Genomic DNA, 22,781 nt, shown 5'->3' on the forward strand with positions numbered 1-22,781 from the left:
AAGAACGATGCAGAGGAACCCTCTTCTTCCAAGAGGTATTTACAAACTCTGTGAACAGTTTACCACTTCACTCTGCTTCTCAAATCCATGACGCTTGAGCTCCTTCCGCAGAAATTATTATTATTTTTTTTATGTTCAGATTGGTAACAGTCAATTCATGTAACTACGTATAAGAGTTTATCTATGTTTGATAAAATACGTGCTTCTGCAGCCTGCATTGAATGTCAAAGACCAGACAGCCACCACATCTAATATAGAATATTAGTGCTGCAACTATTATTCTGATAATTAATGTATAAAAAAAACTTGGAAAAGATTTTTCATTTAACCAATTAAGCCTTTTTTCTGTTTTTTAATTTCAGAAACACATTAATTCATTATTCATTAAAATAAATAGTAAACAAACTGAAAAAAACAACAGGTTGACTACCTTGGTCAAATATGTAAAAAATAAACTTCTTTCAAATGGATCAGAAAGTCCAGCTACAACTTTATGAACCTAATTCAGAAAGTCTTAATATTTAATATTATTAAATGTTTATTATATATATATATATAATTGAGAATTTATGTATTTATTTAATGTATAATACATGAAATAAATTTATATGTAATAAATATAGTATATATGACCAGATATTATAAGTGTAATATATATTAATATAATAGAAATAATATTTATTTTAAATAATTTTGAATAAAAATAATACATTTTTAATTTAAAAATATATTTATATATATACAAATATATATATATATATATATGCAAATATATATTTAAGGTAAATATTTATTTATGTAATATGTATAATAGTTTATTTTAAATAACATATTTAAAATAAACTATTATTTATATTAAATATAAAGTAAAATACATAATAAATCCATGACATTGCTCAGAGAATAAAACATAGAAATAGACTGAATAGATCTACTGCTACGGATTGGAATATTGTCATCGATATCCAATCTAGAGTTTTCTTCAATATTAGGACCGATATTGATATTGGTATCGGTGCATCTCTAGTGTGAATACACCATCCGTAGATACCTGCCTGCATCGCTAAAGGAACATATCCTCCTGGAAACTGAGGTGTGCTGGTGTCATTGTGTGAATTCCTGCAGTCTCCTCCATCTTTCCCCCTCTGATGTTTTGAAGCATCTGTACTCTGGCAGATGGAGTGAGGAGGGATGTGATTCATTCCTCAGCGTAGCTCATTTGTAACAGCTCACAAAGCTTCACACACGTTCTCAGAGTTGATATAATTGCCTTCTTCCCCTTCGCACCCCCACCTCCTCTTCTCCCATGAGTATCACCCTTTGCTCCCCACCAACCCGCGCCTGTCCAGAAACCGCCGTGTCGACCGCGGGGCTCATTAAAACCTGTGCTACCGGAGCTGGAGGGTGACAGTCATCGGATCTGACAGCAGTTTAGTGACAGCTCCCTAACGTCAGCAGTCAGGTTAACATCGAAATGCAGAGAGAAAGAAAGAGAGAAAGGGGATGGAGACAGACACGGAAGGTCAGGAGTAGCGGAAGAACTCGGCTGGTGGTTTCCATGTCTTCCTTTCCTGTGCCATGCAGACGCTTCACTACAAATAACCCTTGTTAGGCGCCTGTGTGATGGAGGTGGAGAGACAGACGGACGGAGACAGAAACAGGCGCTGGCAGTGAGTGGGAGCAGAAGAGAGGCGAAGGGGGGGAAAAGGACAGCGAGAGGAAACTGTGACGAACTCATATGGGAGAAATGTAGCAGGAAAGGTCAGGAGATGATGAAGCCTTTTTTTAGCATTTGCTCTCTTTAGTCGCCCCACTCCGTGTCCACCTGCCTGTAAGGCAGATATTGCTCACAAAAACGCCGTCCGTCTTCTTTAGCTGCCAGTGTGAAGACGGGAATTTGTTTTCCAGAATGCAGTTTTCCACCATAGCCTTCAGCTACCTTTTAACCTAGAAATTCGGCTCCTCCATCCCCTTTGTGCCTCTTTAGGTTTCACTGGAGCTCTGTTGCTAAGCTGCACAGGATTCAAGGGCCATATGGATAAAATCGCTCCAGGAACCCGAAATCTGCATCTTTACTTATTTACCCCTTTGCTTTTAACTACATCACTATTTCATCACTAATTATTACATGGTAAAAAGAAAAACAGTACAACTTTTACTTCTGTTCCAAGTTATAAAATTATTAAAATCTTAATAATGTGGCGGGGATCTGTTATGACTTGGACAAACAATGCCGCAGTTCACTTCAGAGGGTGTTTGTTGTGCTCATATTCTGGTGAGCCAAATTTGAGCAGATTAAAAACAGCAGTACCTTCATTGTGACCTCTTGGGAGTCTAAACTCAGACTGACTCCCTGTGTGACATACAGGGGTTGGACAGTGAAACTGAAACACCTCTCATTTTAGTGTGGGAGGTTTCATGGCTAAATTGGACCAGCCTGGTGGCCAATCTTCATTAATTGCACATTGAACCAATAAGAGCAGAGCGTGAAGGTCCAATTAGCAGGGTAAGAGCCCAGTTTTGCTCAAAATATTGCAATGCACACAACATTATGGGTGACATACCAGAGTTCAAAAGAGGACAAATTGTTGGTGCACGTCTTGCTGGCGCATCTGTGACCAAGACAGCAAGTCTTTGTGATGTATCAAGAGCCACGGTATCCAGGGTAATGTCAGCATACCACCAAGAAGGACGAACCACATCCAACAGGATTAACTGTGGACGCAAGAGGAAGCTGTCTGAAAGGGATTTTCGGGTGCTAACCCGGACTGTATCCAAAAAACATAAAACCACGGCTGCCCAAATCACGGCAGAATTAAATGTGCACCTCAACTCTCCTGTTTCCACCAAAACTGTCCGTCGGGAGCTCCACAGGGTCAATATACACGGCCGGGCTGCTATAGCCAAACCTTTGGTCACTCGTGCCAATGCCAAACGTCATCACGTGACTCCGTCCAGGCGCGCTTTAATCCGGAAAAAATGTTTGGTTTGAAAATATGAACCGGGAAAATGTTTGACACTGAAATTATATATATATATATATATATATATATATATATATATATATATATATATATATATATATATATATATATATATATATATATATATATATATATATATATATATATATATATATATATATATATCCCGGTTTTGTGCATTTAAGTTGATAAACCTTCTTTGTCTGTAATAGATGCTCTTTCCTAAACTCCTCAAAGGTGTAGTTTTAGTTTCAGCCAGTTCAAATTCCTTAAAAAATCTGGAGTAGAGACCTTTTCATTTCCAGTAACTGATAAATAATTGAAAGATTTTTCTACCTACATTGTGTTGATGTTGGGCAGCGGCAGAAAGAACTGAGCTTTTTGCATGTGGATGTTAGAAGTATTTTTTTAGCTGCAGATCCATCCTTTGCTGCAACTGATCAGATATACACTGAAAGGAACGCTGTGTTAGTTTGTTTTCGGCAATAAAATATATTTTATTATTTTTAGAAATTAACTGATTTATTCGTGAAATATAGTATTAAAAATGTTTAAGTGGTTAAATGCAAAATATGCAGTATGGGTCAATTTTCAACAGAATAATCAATAGTATCCACATAGAGACACAAGTCGGAAGTAAAATTAATTTTAAGTTTTATCATGTTGCTAAAGATTGCATAAATTCCCGGTTTTGTGCTGCAAAACAAACCCAGATCATCACCACTTACAGTTTTTCACACAGAACCATGTAGGTTTGGATATTTATTATTAACACCCTCATGTAAAATAAGCATTTTGTTTTGACATGCGTATTTGATGTATGTCTTACAAACCTGCAAAAAATGTTTGTAAGACATTTTTTGCCTTACAAAAAAATGTAAGGCTGATTAGGACTGATTAGGACAAATCAGTCCTAATGTTCCCAATGTTCACAGAGGGCGTACTTTCTTTTTTTGTGACTATTTGGTGAGAATACTTTATTTTTACATCCATAAATCAATACTAATTACAGAGAATGATGCTTCTAGGAGGAAAATAAAACTGTATACTAGTTCACAGAGCTATTGTGGAATCTAAATCCTTAATTTTACCGTCTAAATTTGGTAAAGTGTGTTGTAGATGTAGAAAAAACTTTATAATTAGATATTCTGAGAGTGTTGTAATAAGAGGTTAAATCTTTTTGTATTCATTAAGATTCCAACCATTTTCCCCGGAGAGACTCCTTCAAGTATGAGGACTTATAAAAAAAATAAAATAAAATTGCTGCTTGTCCACGCCAGGCTCAGTTTTGTTCCACCTCCACATTTTTCATACCCGTGGCGCTGCGTGGAGAATTAATTGCAAAGTTGTGACTGAAGCCAGCTACTTTTTCTCCCCCTTCAAGATAAAATTACATATTCTGCTTTTTTTCCAAATCTGATTTGGTTCTGGGATAAAAAAGGTTATTATGCTTTAAAAGTTCAGATAAGAATTCAGTCGACTAAACGTCCTTTCATGATCAGTGCTTCTGCCCCAGGCTGGACTTTGGGGAAGATGAGAAACCTTCAGAGGTTCGTATCCTCACGGTCTTTGAAGGTTTTGAAAATATGACATTTTTTAAGTACGAGTCCCTTTTTGTCAAGCAGCGATCAAAAGAAGAGATGATTATTGACTATTGGCTTGTTAAAGAGTCTTGGAGTTGGTTTATTTCACTTTTATTTCATTAGTACAAAAATGTACACACATGATTTTGAAAATGTTTTTTGTGCACATGACATTAGCTGTTTGTAAAATTAATTTAACCTTTATCAAACCAGGTATATCAGATGGGAACTAATAATTATTCAGTAGTCAGTTAATCGATTACTCAGATAAAAAATTGACATTATTATTATTAACAATAGTTATTTAACCATATAACTAGAAATATATGAACAAATACAAATAAACAAATAATTCAATTCCTTTATTAACAATAAGGAAATAATCATTTCATTGCCTAAAATGCAATAACATTACATTTATTCATTTGTAACATCAGTGCAGTGTGGATGTACAGTATAGTCCATTTGTTTATTTTTTCATTACAGATTAATAATTCAGTTTCAGAAGATTAATAATAGACTTAATCTATTATTAGTTTTAATAATAATAATAATAATAGTATTTTTATTTATTGTTTTTACAGAATTTGAACCAGGTGAATGTAAAACTGCCACTTCTGTTCTGGGTGGAATATTCAAAATGTAAATATCTTTTGTACATTTCTGGTGTAATTACTGCTCTGAATATGGTGCTGTTTCAACAATTAGCTGTTTTTTGAGTCTGTGTACTCCAGTTAACATTTAATTAATTAGTAACTAAGGAAGTAAAGCTTCATTTATATAACACCTTTCAAGATAAACTCACAAAGTTCAGCAAACAAAATAACAAATACACAAACCTAATTTATGCAAAAGCAGATTAATGTAGCAACCAGTTACTAAATTAGTTGACAATTATTTCAGTAATAAATTAATCCCGATTAATCTGATTAATTGGTTCAACCATGAGAATTTATTCCTATTATCGATCAAAGAGAAATTGGACTGATGCCATTTTATAGCTTAATCATGTCACTATGTTACCTTCAGGTGTTATAAAAGTGCTACATATCTCAAATATAACTTAAAATGAATTTACTTCCTAATTTAAAACCTTGAAATTGGGCCACTGTCTCTTTAAGAAGCTCCTGCTCTTTCTGAAACTCCGCCTTCATTAAATCATCGCAACATGGCTCCTTTATTATTCCTTTAATGTTTTTACCAGTGTTACACTGAGAAGTGGGTCACATGATGAGCCCAGCAGAAGCGTAGTTCCACCAGGTGTTTGCTGATTGCTTCTGGCTAGTCTGAAGGAGCTGAATGGGGGAGGGGTGCACTGTGAGCCAGAAGCTTGGAAACTGAGGCTCTGAGGAGGAGTTCATCCTCGAAGGATGTTTTTCAAAGTTGAATGGTTGACATGGAGATTAAATTGTTTCTCAAACATGCATGAAAAAATCAAGGCTACACTTCAGATATGTTTTTGAAGAGGGAACAGCATAACATGATGTAAAGCAAAAACAGATTTTACATGATACTGCCCCTTTAATGCGTAGGTGACAAACATCCTGCTCTAAAATCAGAGGTTTTTAATTACAAATGGAAAACAATATATAAATGTTATGGTTGTGCAAAGCCAAGAGGACATTACCAATGTGTGAATCTTTATGTTTATAATATCTTTAATTCTTTGGTCAAAAAAATCATAGTCCAGTTGAAAAGTTGGTGGCAGTAGCAGCATTTTTGTTGACTGTAAAATTGATCAAATTGGAATTATGAAAATAAATTTGCTTAATGCGATAGTGTGCCTGTAAAACACATAATCCTGCCCTGTAAGAGTTGGTGAAAAGCTGCTTGCTTTGTGGCCGGTCCCACCTGAATGTGTGAGGAGAGAAAACCTCAGAGGAACTGAGCTGCAAGCTGTCAGAACCGACTGCTGAACTGTTCACATCTCTGTCGTTAACAAGTCGCGGATCAGTGGCTGGATGTCGCTTTCTACCGCTCTCACTTTTATTCGCCAGCTGATGCGGTCCATTCATCGAAGCTGGTGACACAATGTACAGTTTCTGTGAGGTTGTGGCACCATTAGTTTTCTGAAAGCTGCATATTTTCATCTGGAGAATCTGGAAGATGTTGGTGTCTTCTGATGAATATGTATGAGTCGTTTCATCGCTAATGAAATACTCAGCTACACCTCTGACACTTTCAGCACATCTGAACAGAACATACAGGAGATAAGCCTTCAGTTCTGCTTCGTGCATCTTTATTACTGCTGAAAGTCTGAAAACCACGCAATCTTCTTAATGCTCTCCATCTGTATAATTATTATTATTATCAAAGAGTGGCTTCAAAGCCCTTATTTCATTATTTTATTAGTAATTGCGAGAACAGATCCCAGGCATAATTTCTTAATTAAATCAACTGAGAGCATATTTTTCTCCAGTTTGTTTTTCTAAAGCTAAGATTTATTTAAGGATTGGCTTTAGTTTTACACATGCTGTATTTTCACTAAAATCCCAGTAGATTAAAACTTTCAAGAAATCAGGTTTGTTTACTTTTTGTGGTTGCAGCATGTTGAGCTCAGAGACAGAGTTGGGCGCTATGGATTAAGAGTTTTATCATAATATTTTGTGGTAAATGTTAAAAGTGACGACAAGAACTATTTATTAATACTTTTTTAGGTAACTGTACTGCTGTGACTGTGTGACAGAGAAATTATAGCCTCATAATTATGTTTTTTTGGTGGAATTGAATTTGGTTTATTTCGCAAAACTGAAATAGACACACTTTTTTCGTATCACACGAGTCTTATGATCAACAACAATGTTACTACTGGCGAAAACTACAAAGAAGACGATGACAGCAAGTAGTTGGAGGATCGTGTGTTTAAATAATTTATCACAAACTTATTCACAGACGTGTGCAGAGTCTCCAAAAATTATACTGTAAAGTAAGAGTAGCACTACTTCAACATATTTTACTTAAATAAAAGTAAAAAGTAACCATACAAGAAATTACTCAAGTAAGAGAAAAAAAAAATATTTTCGTACGACTCAATTACAGAGTAACTTATCAAATTATCAATCATTTAATAACAAAAGTTACATCATTCGATGGACCAAAATATAAAGTCAAGTGAAAATGTTGGTATTTTAATGACAATAATTCATATAAATAACAAAATCAGGTAAAAGAAAAATATTTCTTTTGATAAAAAAAACATATGAAACTTTAACAAAAACTGCAAGTGTGTGTCTGTGTCTAGTGAATTTTTGGTTAAAACATGTTTGTTTTTCATTCAGTGGGTAGAAAATCCAGACAGTTTACTCAAGTAAGAGTAGAAATACTTTATAAAAACATTACTCAGGTAAAAGTAAATAGTTAAAATGCTTTAAATAGTTAAAAAGTAATTTTTTACAAAAGAAACTATGCAAGTGAATGTAATTGAGTAAATATTACTAGTTATTAAACAACTCTGCTTATTCACATGTAATTTTAATTGCGTTTCTTATTTAATGGAAACACCACAATTGCGAAATTACTTTTTCTCGACAAACTTTTGCCCACATTTGTAACAGAATTGCAGCTCGAGATAACTGCCTTTGATACAGTATTGGGAGATAAGACAGAAACCTTCTAGTCTAGTTTTGAAACCTGTGGGGAAAATACCTGGAGAGTACTGAGTGCAGAACAGCATTGTGGGTAATTGCACTTTTAGGGCTGATCCAGCTGTGTTTTAATGACCTCAGCGCTCCTGTTGACCGCAGGGCAAACTTAATCTGACATGAAGTGTTGCTAAGCAGCCATAATAACGTGTGAGTGTGTGTGAGGCAGGCCCTGATGTGTTTCTCGTGCTGGTGTCAACATATATTATTAGGTTAATTGTACTCAAAATGATGCACACAGTTCTATTTGGTTAAAGTCCCATTTTTCCCCCCATTTCAGTCTCAGAAGCCCAATCTGTGGCTGCACTGATTTATGGCGATGCCTGCAGTAGTAGTGAATCCTGGAGTCGAGCAAATGGATTGCCGAGCTCAGTAAACACTTACATTTCCAGTGGGCTGACAGCCAGAAGACCAGAAGACATCCAGAGGAATGAACCAAATGAAAGTGGAAATTATTCCTTCTTCTCCCAGGATGACATGTTTATCAGACCCTGAAATTGCGTTTGCTTCGCTTGCCTCTCTCAAAGCACTGTTTCCAAAATGCAGCTTTTGGCAAGAGGGCTGTGTGTGTTGGTGTGTTGTGTGTGTGTTTTCATTCTATTCTGTATTTCTGCACCAATCAGCCATAAAATTATGACCACTGACAGGTGCAGGGAGTAACATTGCATATCGTGTTCCAACACAATGTGCGGCTGGGGAAACCTGCATCCTGGCAGTCAAATGGGCATTAGTTTGACACTTGCTACCAGTCTGAGCGTTTTCCCCGACCACATGGCAGCAGGAGCTTAGAAATGGCAGCAGAGACGCTAAACTGATGTGGCTGTGTTGACACCCAAAGAAATTAAACCCAATTTACCCAAAAAGCTACCGCTAAGTTCAGGAGTAACTGTATGTTTGGCTACCAGGCGTCCCTTTATGGCAGTAGTATCCAAAGTCAAGTCAAAATTACACCCGGGCCAACAAATTATACTTACAGTATCTTTTTTCACTGCTCAACAATAAACTCAAATTTTCATACTTGTTCATCCCTACAATTACTTTTCTGTAGTTTAGAAAATTTGCCTGCCGCAATAATAGTTCACTTTTTATGTTAACCAGGCATCGCATCAGTCATTTTAAAGATGCTTATTGATCCCTCGAAAAATGATAAAAAGCTGGACAATATCATCAGTTAATAAAATCCCCTCAAACCGAACTTGAAAACTGGAAGTTATGCTTTTAGCACTTAGCAGCAACTCTTAGGCAGAAGTGAGAGCGTTGTGTGACATAATCACCTGGCCGGAATACAATGCGCTAAATAATAAAACATAATTTAACAAAGCTTTGAGGCAAGTACATTTTCCTCAAGGAATTTTAATAATCGAGGTACTCAAATTATTGGAGGAATTGTTACAGCCCTATTTAAAAGCAGCTTTGGGTATCTTAAGACAAAATGATACATAGAGATTTATGTGAATGCACTCATGTTCATGGAAACGCTGGGATTATCTCTTTTTCATGAGTCAGATGAGATAAAATACTGGCTCCAGAAAAGAAAAGAAAAAACCTCAAATAAGGCATCTTTATGCATGCAGTATTGAGCCAAAGTACTTTACAGGAGTATATTTTAGAGACATTTCAACCACTAATTCCAAGTAACTTACTAAAAGTGAGTGCTTAATGAAAACTGATTTAAGTCAACTTACTATTTTCAATTAAATACCATTTTGCATTTACAGTGTTCTTCTCAGATCACAGAAATCTCTGCAGGAGGAAAACCCACCAATCTTTAGTTCAAGAAAAGTAAATAACTCTCTGTGGTTGTGGAAAAGCCCACCTCTGACAGCCAGGGTAGAAAAGGAGGTCCAGAAAAATTAAGTTTTGATGCAAAAACATTTCGACTCCCATTGTCAAAACGTCACTAGCTATAGGTTTTTCAGAGCCAACAACTTATTCAGTCACTACATTGGGAAGCACAGTTCAACCTTATGGAAAGGTAGAATAACTGTATTTTTTATGAAGTGCAGGTGAAAGATCCAAGCTCCCCTGCCTCCATCCCTTCAGGCAGCAGTCTTCTGCCTGTCCATGTTGCTACTCAGAGGCGTTTGGCCCACTTGGCAGTTACCTGGCCTAAAAAAACCACCTCTAAATCTGCAGCTTCCTGAATGAATAGATTTAAAAAAGCAACCTTTTTACTCCTCCTCGCTGTCTTGACGTCTCAGGAGCTTTAGACCCCCTGACAACAATTGATAGGGCGGCTATCTATAGCAGAGAACGGTGAGGGGAGAGGCAGTGTGGCGGACAGGAGGAGTAAACAACATGACTGGGATTTAGAAGTGATTTACCACTTAAAACCCACTTCTTTTTCCTTTTTTTTTGTACAAACCAAGTTATATATTTAGCTAATGAGCGTTTTAATAAGTGCATGTATTTAAAGAGCATGCAACACCGAGATAACCAGCAGGAGATTCAGGTACGCTGGAGGCAGAGAGAGGGAAGGGGTTTCACAGATATTAAATAAGTTAAATATTTTGTTAAATATCTAGTTCAACTGGCAGATTATTTCACTTATAACCAGCATTTTTTATCCATTTTAAGAAATTGTTGATTTAAAATAACCTCCTATTTATTCCAGAAAAGTGAATTAGTTTTGTCTCATTTAAAGTGTACTGAGATATTTGCACTGGAAAGAAGTCCAAAAACACTTGTTTCTGCAGTGTGTCATTACAGTAAAAATGCTTCAGCATATTTTATTAAAGTAGTACAAATGCACAAACTACACTGTAAAATATATGAAGGTGGTTTAACTTTAAAATGAAAGCCCACCTGCTGCTTTGAAAATGCAAATAAAGTCAAAAGTTTGGTTTTAACTCAAATTAAAGTTCATGAAGCTCATTTATCAAGAGAGAAGTTGTCTAAATATTGTTTTTTTTAATTTCATGAATCTTGAATTGTGAGTTTTAAGTTAGTGCTGCAATTTAAACCAAATAATTATTTCACAATATACAGAAAAAAAAATGCCCTAACCTTGTTAAAGAGCCACATTTTTCTGTTATTTTATTCACAATATCAAGTTAAAATAACTACTTATTTTACTTTAGAATAATTTAAATTTTTCTTTCAAACTGCATGAACAAAATTTCTGATCTGATACTAAATTTTATTAAACATCACAATGACTTCAGCTCAGAAACATTTAATGAGAACAAGACATAAAAATAAAAATTTGCCTTAATATAAAAAAACATGCTGCTAAGCATTCTGGGAAATAGTTCCCACTCCTGTCTTTTTCTTCTTTGATTTTTTTAAGTACTTGTGCAAGTTTATCTGTCATTAACTCACACATTTAGGTTCAAAATCTAAAAATCTACAACTAAAAGTGGCTCAAATGTTTTAAAGTGTAAAGTACTTCTTTAGATCTATTTCTGGCAGAAATATAAATAATCAGTAATTTTGTTTTGTCTTTAAATTATTTATTTAAAAGAATCTCATTCCCCTGTCATTTAACATCTGCAGTTGTAAAACATACAGAAAACCCGTTTGTCATTATAGAGGTGTGTGATACTTAATATTTTGGTATCGATCCGATACCAAGTAAATACAGGGCCAATACTTGATATGTATACCAATACTGATACAGATACTTATTAACTCTTAGGTGATTATTTTTATTTTTTTTCAAATTATATTTGTTCAAAGCTAGAACAGAATTTGGTCAAAGTTTGTAGATGTCTACAAAATACTTTAATAACATATAAACATGACAACCAGTAGGAAAACAAAAACTCTAATTTGTGAGAAAATCAAAGTTAAATATTTTTGAGGTAGAGCTGAGAATTGGCAACACAAAAATCAAAAATTTCAAGAGGAAATCTGAAACTAAAGTATCAATCCGTTACTGATACCGACTTGGAATCAGAAGTATTGATATTTTGGATTGAATCGCCCACTTCTATTGCACTATAAACTAAACTAAAACTTTTTCCTCATGCCACATTTTTATGTTCCTGCTTTGCTGTTTTGGTTGCAGCTGCAGCCTCAAGCAAACCTGCATCCATTAGTCTTTAATGGTGTTTGCATGTCTATGTATTTTGGATGACCTGCTTTATAAATCCAGTACAAAATGATACCACAAGGTGCAGGCGCCCCATATACGGAGGCGATTAGTCCTCCGTGCAGCCATCGAGGGTTTGCAGGTTCTGCCCTTCTCTCTGTCCATTTCCTGTCTAAATTCTCTAAATAAAGGCAACTGGTGCAAAAAACTTTTTTTTCTTTTTTTAAAGATGCAGCAAAATATATAAAAAAAATCTGTTCAAATGCCCTGCCTTAAAAAACAACAATAAAAGTAAGAAATGAGAATCAGCATCTGTGCTGCTGGGAGTAGCAGTCATAAAAAATACAAGCGTGAGATGAGCTTTCATTTTGGTCGATGCTCCATTTAAGAAAAGAACAACATAAAAATACAGTATGCAGTGACAAAAACACACCCAGCCCAGTGCTGCTGTCTCATGTGACAGTAATATATTGATATACCACAATCCTACGTTATTGGATGCCATAAATCAGGTTTTAAATCCTCAAAGCCCTTGAAGATGTACTGCCACGGTTTACAACCTCGGCAATACCTTAAATTCAATTGTTGCCTTTTGTCAAGTGTCCTTCAGCGAGACTCAACGCGCGCCTTTGTCACCGGCTTCTGTGTCATAAAGCCATGAGTAAGATTGAAGTGGCACTCTCTGGGATCCAATATGGCCTCCGTGATGGATGAAACGCATCGTCAGTGGACAGTACAGAAGTTTTTTAAGCAAGATTTTAGGTGCCTATGATAACTCATGAATCTTAATGCTAGTTTCAGTCTAGATTTGTTTTGTTAAGGCTTTTTGGGCCTCAGGTAAAAAAAATTTTTAATGTAACTTAAAGAGACTAAACCTCTTGGACTTTATTAGGGTTATCACTTAGTTACATTCATTCAATTGGGATAGGTCTATTGGCTGTATACGCTGCAAAACCACCAAATTTTTGCACAACCAAAAAGAATCCAGCAAGTGGTAAATCAGGAACAAAACACTTGTCTTTTTCCAGCAGCCATTGTACGGCGCACACAGCGGTAAAAGCAGCTGACCAAATGTGCTGGAGTTCCGTTTGGGGTGCTAGGTGATGGGCAGAGCTCCACTGGGGTTGCTAGGTAATAGCGCAGTTCCTGTCGATTAGGAGGTTTTCGAAACGGCTCATTTTCCAAACATCAAATATTAACTTACCGGCTATACGGTTTCTTGAAGCACTTGGGCTGTTGGAGATAAAACTGAAGTATAAAATCTTACAAAATGTGAAATTTGCATAATAGGTCCTCTTTAAATGAGAGGCTGGTAAAACACAAGAGACTCTTTAGAACGTTATTCTCATACCCAATTAAATCAAGATGATTCTACATCTTTCTTTAATTAATGACAGTATGTTACCCTCCTCCACCCAGCAAGCAAGACTGGAGCTTTTCTAGACACGTAATCTCAACGGGATATTAAATTAGTCTCATCTGCAGATGGGTCATCCAAAAAAAAGAAAAAAGATGGGTCACCCTGAATCCTAAGAGGCATTTTTCTGAAAAATATATGCAATATGATGTTACAGATGCCTGTTGTTGTGACACAAAGTCTATTATTACGACTTTATTTAGAATGAGACTACAGGAATTAGGAGCAATCCCCTTTAAAATGCCTGGTTTTTAAAGGTTTTGTGATTGTAAAAGTTAAACACCTTTGGACTTTACACTGTAAAAAATGTTTATGTCGAGAATGGTAGTGAAGCTTTTAGCCAGTCAAGATTTGAATGCATAAAACAATCAGCTTAATTCTGCATCAATTGAAGTTTATCTAAGTCTTTCCTTTTTGCATGACAATATTCAGGCTAATTAAAGCTCATGCTACATTTCCACTGCATGTCCTGATGTAGACGGGTTGATATTTTTGGAGAAATTCCCTCCCTGCTGCCAGGCGCGTCTGGGTGACCCTATCGAGATTAACTCCATGAAACGGACCGTGAAGTTCCTCGTTATTCTCCCATCTCACAACCGATTAAATAATGAATGGGCTGCTGTAAGAAAACAACAAAAACAGAGTTAATGCCATGCTTCAGAGCTCAGTACTGTTAAAAGTGAGAGCGGCGGCCGTCTTTGTGGATGAGTCAGACAGGTGGGCCCCTCGGTTGCGGCGTTTCGCTTGCATCCTCCTCTCCTTTCAAACCGGCACATGAAAAGGCTCTGCTGTCTTTCACACTGTCTGCAGAGAACCTTAATGTAAATTGACTGACCACGTCTAAAAGGCTCTTTTACAGATAAACTGGTGCTGTGTCCTGCTGGTGGGGAGAGATTCCAGCTGCCAGTGACAGAATCTAAACCAAACATGAACTGTCCTCCATCCAGCTGAGCACAAACCCTGAACACAGCTTGTACGATTGATCTTTTATCTTCCCCTTTAATTATATTTTCCGTAACCAGAGCACTTGCTGCATTTCCATTTTCCATATAATTGTGCAAATTGGAATTACAAAAATACATTTTCTTAATAAAAACAACTCATGTTTCTAGATAAAACCTTTTTGCATGAGGCAAAACTGTAAAGCTTTTTTCACATCACACAAGTCACGTGATCAATAACTGGATGTTACTAAGATGAAGAAGACGGCAGGAAGTGGTTGGAGTATGATGGTGCAGCATGTTTTTAATGATTTATGTCACACATGTCAAATTCAAGGCCAAATCTGGCCAAATGTGTCTTTCTAGATTCCAAATAATCAATAAGTCCCTCCAGTTTTTCACAAGTCTGCAAAATTCTCACAAAATCAACAAATTGCCACATTTTTTCTGATTTACTGCTAATTTTTTTTTTTATCAAAACAGATCAGAAACTTTGGGTTTAAATGACTGCTGCCTCTGCGTTAATGGATGTCAAGTTATAGTCCGTGATCGGTACGGCGATTGATAAAAAGTCACATATAACATCATACATTAGCGCAAATATCATAAAAACTCCTTATAAACATTTCTAAATTATACCACAAAATCTGCAATTTTGAGGGGAAAAACCACAAAAACAATCACAAAATTCTGGTTGGACTAATCAGTGATTAATTAATTTTAACAAACACTTGTTGAATGCTGAAACAAACATCTATTTATTGGCATTTTAATGACTTGTATCAATACATTCCAGCACAACCGTCCCTTTAAAAACATTCAGATTAATGTTTCTGATAATACATTGTTGATACGCTGTTTCCGTTCACCATATAGTGGCGCAAATTGGAATTACAAAAATTAATTTGCTAAATGGAAACATGCCAATTTGGACAAAAATAGGATAAATATGCAAACCGCCTGTCATATTTGAACAATCATGTGACTGTGGGCTTGCCATAAAGGTATTTTCCAGGTGGGTTTTCAGACTTCCTGAGTTTCAGCATTACCAGCTTTTCTTTGGTGTGGACTACTCAAGCTTAAAATGCTATTTTCTTGCCACAAAATGCCAACATGTGAATATGTTTTGTGAATCAAATTGATCTCCTCTAGGGAAAACAAATCAAATGTGACAAAATAGTCTTAATTATGTCACTTCAGCCCAAATCGTTTCATATAAATCATCATGATTATCTCAGATACTTGCTGTCAGATTGGAGATTCGCTTTATTAATGATTTTATGGGCTAAAATGTTTTATGCTGCAATAAATAATAAGTGTAGAGCCATAGGGAGCCTGAATGCCAAGTATTTAATTAACTAAGAGTTATTGCAGTGGAGGTAGTTTGCATGTTGCTTATAGTGATAGTGAAATCACAATGTTGTGCAGCCGCATATCAGATGATTAATTAGTCATTAGAAATAGTGACACTTATTATTATTATTTGATAAATGCTTTTTCATTTGGTTATGTAATTATGCGTTTGCACTTGGTTTCCATCACAAGCTGTTTATCTGATGTCAGGGAAGGAAAACATTTTATAGTTTGTTTCTTTGAATCTGTTTCAATTTTGTTTTTAATAAAATGTAGATTTTTTTGTGATTTTTTTTTTTTTTGCTTTAAAAACGCTCCCTGTTTTGTTACAGATTTGTTGTAACAAAATGATTCTGCACAGAAATGAATCGGTGTGTCGCCGTTTTATGACCACAGATGTATTTTTTTATGTTGTTTTTGTGTTATTCTGTGGTTTTATCTTGTCCAGTGGATGCCACTGTGACTCCTGGCTGGACAGCCTGTGCTGGCTGGAGATTGCTAAATCCAGAGTTTGATCTGGTCAACATGCCGAGACGCAGAGCCGGCTGGTGAATGGAGCTGGCTTCAGGCTTCCTGTCTGACAACAAACACAACTGTGTCTCTGAGCAGCATCCAGGGACAGCCTCAACAAATTAAAACTGTAGCATTTTTGTAGGTAATTTAAAAAAATAACTTTGGTAGATTTTAGGATTCATCTCTTCTCTGCGGCTCTGTACTTTTCTCACATCGGAGCGATCTTTTGAGTCTTCCATTGCAGCTGACTTGAGCTGAAAATATCTACATTCATATGCAAATAACTCTCCAAACTTTCCGCCTCACCGCTTTCGCCTCTAAATCGTTACTTTTTTCAGCTCTTTACAAAACTGCTCTGATGCATTGAAATTGCTAATATCCTCCATGAATAAATGAATAAATCCTTGTTTTCATCGTTTTACTCAGCTGACCGATTCATGAGGATTGCTCATAATGGGAGCCTTGTGGGAGATAAATCAATGGGAAATATCTGCAAGGCTGCAAAAGACTTTCACATGAGATTACTAGAATCTCATGTATCCCAGGTGTGAAGAATATGGAGAAACATTTTAAAATTCCCAATTCCGTTTTGTAGAAAAACATTTTCTGCTTATTGTATTACACTGGGTTACAGATGAAGTTGTCAATGGTTTTTCAACTAAAATAGGACTATTTTGCATCACCGAATCAAAAAAATGACATCAATTTTTCCCAATCAATTAGCGAAATCCAACCTTCTGTACAAATTTATTACTATTTTGTGACATTATCAGTTCATTTCTGTTAATATTTCTCATTCAGAAAAGGGGAAACAAAAAGTTTTCTTACAGAGGGTGTTAATTCATTAAATGTTGCAAACTTGGATTTCTGTAAACTGAATAATAAACACTTGTAAGGGTAAGTACATGTAAACTGAACATGGCGTCTTAAACCGACCCATATGTGAGAACAAGTCAAGCATTTTGATGCTCATGTTGCATCCATAGTTCAGAAAGTTGACCTGATTTTTGGATTCAGCTCTTCAAAATTACCCTAAAACAGTTGAAAAACCCCAGACAAGTTTTTCCCTGTTGACCAATGTAATTAATAGTTTCCATGACAACCCACAAACAACATCCTCCATATGGTAAAGATGTGTTAACTGCCTCAAATAAATCTTTTATTCCAGTTGCTGAAAACACCTGTTTGTGAAATATATTTTTTATTACAATATCACATAGTAATCACTTAATTTTCCACGAGGTATAATGATAATGTGCTACTCTTCAAAAATACGAAACACAAGAACATGTCACTTATATGAAGTAGTTCTGTGTTAAACATATTTCCTTCTTTGATGGCTACAATAAAATATCTATTTGCCTTTCCTCATAGCAACAGATACGTGTTATATGTATGTGAACTGGTTATCCATTAGGCATGCCAGTAAAAGTTTTTTTTCCTGTTCTACCATCACAAACGTAAACGTAATGGTTTAGAAATACTGTTTGGAAACCTCATTTATCACCTGTCCTCTGAAAGATCCTGCCTGAGGTTGAAGCGAAAGCAGTGGCGTTTAAAATAAATTTGCGAGGCCTGAGAGACTTCATAAAGTGACAGTAGTGGAGAAATCTGAACCTAAAGATCCAAACTGAGCAAATTTGACAAGGCACCAAAAGAGACATGAACTCTGTGCTTCAGGGGAAACTGAGCACAGTTTTGTAGATAATGACTAACCTTCCAGTCGATGTTCAAATAATGTCCATCTTGCAAAAACACAAAATCTTACCAAGTATTTTTGGTGTAGTTTCTAATGCAAATAAGTTAGTACACTTTGAAAAGACAAAACTGAATTACAAGTAACTTTTCAGCAAGATACTAGAAGAGCTTAGTAGTTGAGAGAATAATGCATGCACAATGTAGAGAGAGGAATCACAATTTGACACCCCCCCCCCATCTTTGGCATGTTTTACCTTTAAATCAGCAAAGTAAAATGCTTTTCTCAGAATGTCACTAGCCAACTCTCCGGTCCAACGTAGAAAAAGGAAATGAGATACACTGGTCAAAATGCCTTTTCTGAAAATAGTACATAAAGACATTTTCTTCTCATTGAGAAAAGGCTAAAGGACAGTTTACACTACAGAAACACAAAATCTTGTTTTTTGTGTCTTTTTTCCAGTGCAAATATCTTGTATACTTGAACTAGACAAACTAACTCCCAAGTACCTTCAATAATTACTTAATATTGATGAAAAAGTGCATGTTCCCCCATCAGATTGTGAAGTGAAATAATCTTCCAATGGAATATGAACGTTTTCATCAATATTACAGAATTATTTACTTTTTAAAAAATAACCTCTATCCTACTGAAAAGTTGCTTGTAAGTTAGTTTTTTCTTATTTCAAGTGTATTAAGACATTTCCACTAAAAACTAAACCAAAAATACTTGGTAAGTTTTTGTGTTTTTGCACTGTAGACACAATACGTAAGCACATACAGAATTGCAACTTGTATCATGATTTTTATGAAATCCATTAGGTCAGGCTCCAATATTCATTTCAAATTAATGTTCACTTTCCTCTGGCCAATTTTGTAATTAAGAAAGACAGAAAATGACAAAGTAAAATAATTTTTTTTGCAGTTTGCCTTTTAAAATCTGTCAAATATCTGTTTGGAGTAGTTAGTGTCTGTTATGCCTTAGCTTTAGTCCCTAAATTAAAACGAGGTTTGTGTTCAGCAGCGTCTTAGGTTTTGTTTTTGTCAGGATTTGAAGAGTGAATATTTCAGTGCTTTCCTCTCTTTTTGTGAAGGTTTCTCTTTAACAATCTCAGCATGCAGAGAGAAATCCAATCAACTAAAACAATCAATTCAATTAAGCCTGACTCTGCCGTCATGGTGACATTCAGAAACTAATTTTTAAAAGTCCTTGCTGTGGAGATGCTCTCCTGAAAAAACCCAAACAAACTTATTTCTCACAGCCAGAGTAGCTGTTTCCATAAAAACTAAAACCTTGCAGCGTTCTCTTAATCTCATTTTCCTAGTTGTGTTTTTGTTTTCCCTCTGGCTCTGGGAAGCGTTTTACTGACTAGATTAAAGGTGGAGTCTTTATTTACAACTCAAATTAAGCCTTTAAGTCCTTTGGGGTTTATTCTTCAACGCACCATTAAAATTCCCATGAAACTGCAATTTACAACTGCAAATATTTGTTTTCTGTCACTCGAAACGGTGCAGAGCATCTCTCTCTATTTCCCCTGGCATGAGCATAATCTAGAAAAATTTTACTTCATCTCTTCTGGTTCAGAAATGCTTTCAGGTTCTAGGAAAAAGAACGGCTGTAACTCTAGACCAGTGGTATCCAAATATTTGGCAAAACTTGCAAATTTCAACTTCTGCTGGGCCACAAAATGAATTAAAAAAAGAAAAATGAAAAAACGAGTTCATTGTGACATTTCAGAAATTGATTTTAGTTTTACATGCTCAAAAATAAGCAAAGCTTCCCATCAGCCATATTTAGTCTGGTTTAATCCAACTCCAGTCCGTTTGATTAGAAAGTCCGGTTCGTTTGGGGAGGTGTGAATGCATAATCAAACTCTGGCCCACCTACAAACCTCTGTCTCGGTTTGGTTGAAGTGAACTCTGGTGCGGTTTGACTGCATATATGAACTCCAAATGGACCAGAGACTGCTCCAGAAGCAGGAAGTGGACTATAGCACAGGGCATTCTGGGTAAAGCCAACCAAAACAATCATGTGTAACTTGCGCTAGTGGGTCTTTTGCCAAAGACTAAAACAGAAATTCTGCACCCACCAAAATCAGACGCCACTCCATTTTTGTTTACATTTCCTGAAGAAGGAAGTTGTATTCAGAGGTTTTAATGTTGTTTTCTTCAGTGGTTTTTGGTGCAGCGCTACCACAGGTGAGGAGGGGAACGGGTTTTTCAAAGGGTTTGAACTGGTTGAACTGCAGCAGCTGAAAATGTAACAAATGTTGCAATTTTGGTCCCCAATCAAACAGAGTCTACCGGACTATCAGGTGTGGGGCGATTAACTTCACATTGTTTGGAAATTACCTGATAACTCTTCCCACTTTGATCATGGTGTTATCATCTTGATTATATAAGAAAATTATGGATTTTTGTGAGGAACAAATCATCTCTATATCCTGATGAATAAAAAGCAAGAATCAAAACAGTTTTCAGTAAGCGTTCTAGGACGCTAGAACGCGTTAGAATAAGCGTTCTAAGAATGTAAAATGCACTGGCCATCCTCTATTTGGATATCAAGTCTCTTGCTCACATACTGCCGTTCCCCAAAGTGGCCCGTTAGCTTGTGCTAATTAGCATTTATCTGTCTTTCTGTTGTTTGTGTTGCCCCTTCCGTGTGTTTACCAGCAGGACAGGTAGCAAGACGTGAATTCAAGGAATGAGGGGAGATTGACAATCAGGCCTGAAGACTGCAGTCATTATGTGTGCAGGGCAGCGCTGGCAGCGGTCACATGACCAGCGTAATGGCTGCCTCCAGTGCTGTTACTGTAATGAGTTTCATCCCTCTGGAGTCTCGTCCTGCAGCTGACCTTTCACAGACACTTCCTGACAAAAACAACACAACCGGGATGAATAAATGATGAGGCGATTTGTTTGGAGGCGCCGCTTTGGAAACCCGTGTTCAGGAAGAGAGCCGAGCCAGGCAGCGTTTCCTAGGAGGCCGCATGTTACCTCATCCATCCGTTCATCCATCCATCCATCCATCCATCCATCCACCTCCAGTAAGAGAGGAAATACTATTTATGGAGTTGTTTTTGCGAGAGGATTCTTGGCACCTCTTTGGGTCAAAGTGACCTGACACTTTCTCTTCCCTTGCGTGCGAAGCACAAAAAGTTTAACCAAATATGACTTGGGAAGGATGGTGTTTGGACAGATAAGAACAACAATTTGTGACTTATTCGGCAATTCTGAAATGGAGCAAATGTTGAGGTCAAGAGTTCCCGAATATTTTCAAGGAAGTTCAACACACACTCAGTCTAGGGGCTGCCAGAATCCTTATGTAAATCAAGGGCAGTATTGCTATTGGCCGAAACTTTCCAACTCACATCAGTAAAGATGAGATTATATAAAAAAGGTGATGTTAAGAATACGGGGAGTGAATGATGTTGTCTTATTTGTGTCTTTAAACCAGTAAAACCTGTTTATGCTCTTCTAACATGTTTATTCTTCTTGTCTTTTTCTCCTCTCTCCATCTCTCCTTCCCCCCTCTCTGTTTGTGCTTCCTGCAGGTATGCATTGTGCAAAAGAGGGACACAGAGAAGATGTACGCCATGAAGTACATGAACAAACAGCAGTGCATAGAGAGAGATGAGGTCCGAAACGTCTTTAGAGAGCTTGAGATCCTACAGGAAATTGAACATGTATTTTTAGTAAATCTCTGGTGACTATCCAATGTTTTTACACTTTCAGTGTGGTCTGCTGTCGCTTGCTTTATCTGTCTGTGCGTTTTCTGCAGTGCATGCTCCTCCCCTGATCTGCTTTCTGTGGGTTTTGCGCTCGTTGTGTCGCACGCATGCATTCCTTTAATCAAGTTTTATTTTCTCCAGAAACCAACCGCTATTAAGTTGAGAAACAATTTACACAGAGGAGATATTTTTATGCATATTAGTTTAGACTCTGAGCCCATGAAGCACATATTTGATAATTACCACACTTTGAAATGACCTTACTACTCCCTGGAGCCTGATATGTGGGTGAACGGAGGCTGACTTCATTATTCAACCCTCTTGTTCTCAGGCGGGACTCATTTCCAAATGTAATTGTGAAGCTGGCATTCGCTGCGTATTAGACAAAGCACTGTACCCCTCTTTAATTGGGAGAATAGTTGCATGTTTCAGAGCAATGGCTGCCAGTAAATTTTGTATCTGACACATCCTGTGAAGATTATAAGCAAACCAAACAAATTAATGTTTTGGACTTGCAGCCTGGTAAAGTTCTGATTTAAGTTTGATCTATTGGATGTTTTCCCTGTTAGAGATTCTCCTCTGCTTGGAGAAACTGAGGGCGTTTTAATGAGCATACAGTAGTGGCTCTGTGTGTATATTTTTTTATATAATTCCCTGTAGGAGTTTGTGGCTGCCAGAACCTTCTGTGTTCTAGTTTTCAATGTGCCGGACTGCTCCACTCTCCCTCTCATATTCTGCATCCAGCACTATTTTGAGTGCCCATTAGCGACAAACACACTGTCTTTGCAGCTATGTGGGAATTAGAAGTTTCACACCTCCTCTCCCTGCTCATGAGACTCTCCAAAAAGTCGCTGTCCATCTCACTGGGGGAACAGCGGCCGCGTCTCGGC

General features: G+C 36.6%; 1 protein-coding gene across 1 annotated transcript in view; it reads left to right on the plus strand.

Annotated features, from left to right (window-relative positions):
* The window catches only part of stk32c (serine/threonine kinase 32C), a 97,531-nt gene that overhangs the window by 32,605 nt on the left and 42,145 nt on the right, over positions 1–22,781 (plus strand). Inside the window, exon 3 of the mRNA XM_014469477.2 lies at positions 21,715–21,866. Within this exon, the coding sequence (XP_014324963.2) occupies positions 21,715–21,866 (152 nt within the window). The remainder of the gene's footprint in view (positions 1–21,714; positions 21,867–22,781) is intronic.

The sequence above is a fragment of the Xiphophorus maculatus genome, chromosome 22, assembly GCF_002775205.1.
Source record: "Xiphophorus maculatus strain JP 163 A chromosome 22, X_maculatus-5.0-male, whole genome shotgun sequence".
Lineage (NCBI taxonomy): Eukaryota > Metazoa > Chordata > Actinopteri > Cyprinodontiformes > Poeciliidae > Xiphophorus > Xiphophorus maculatus.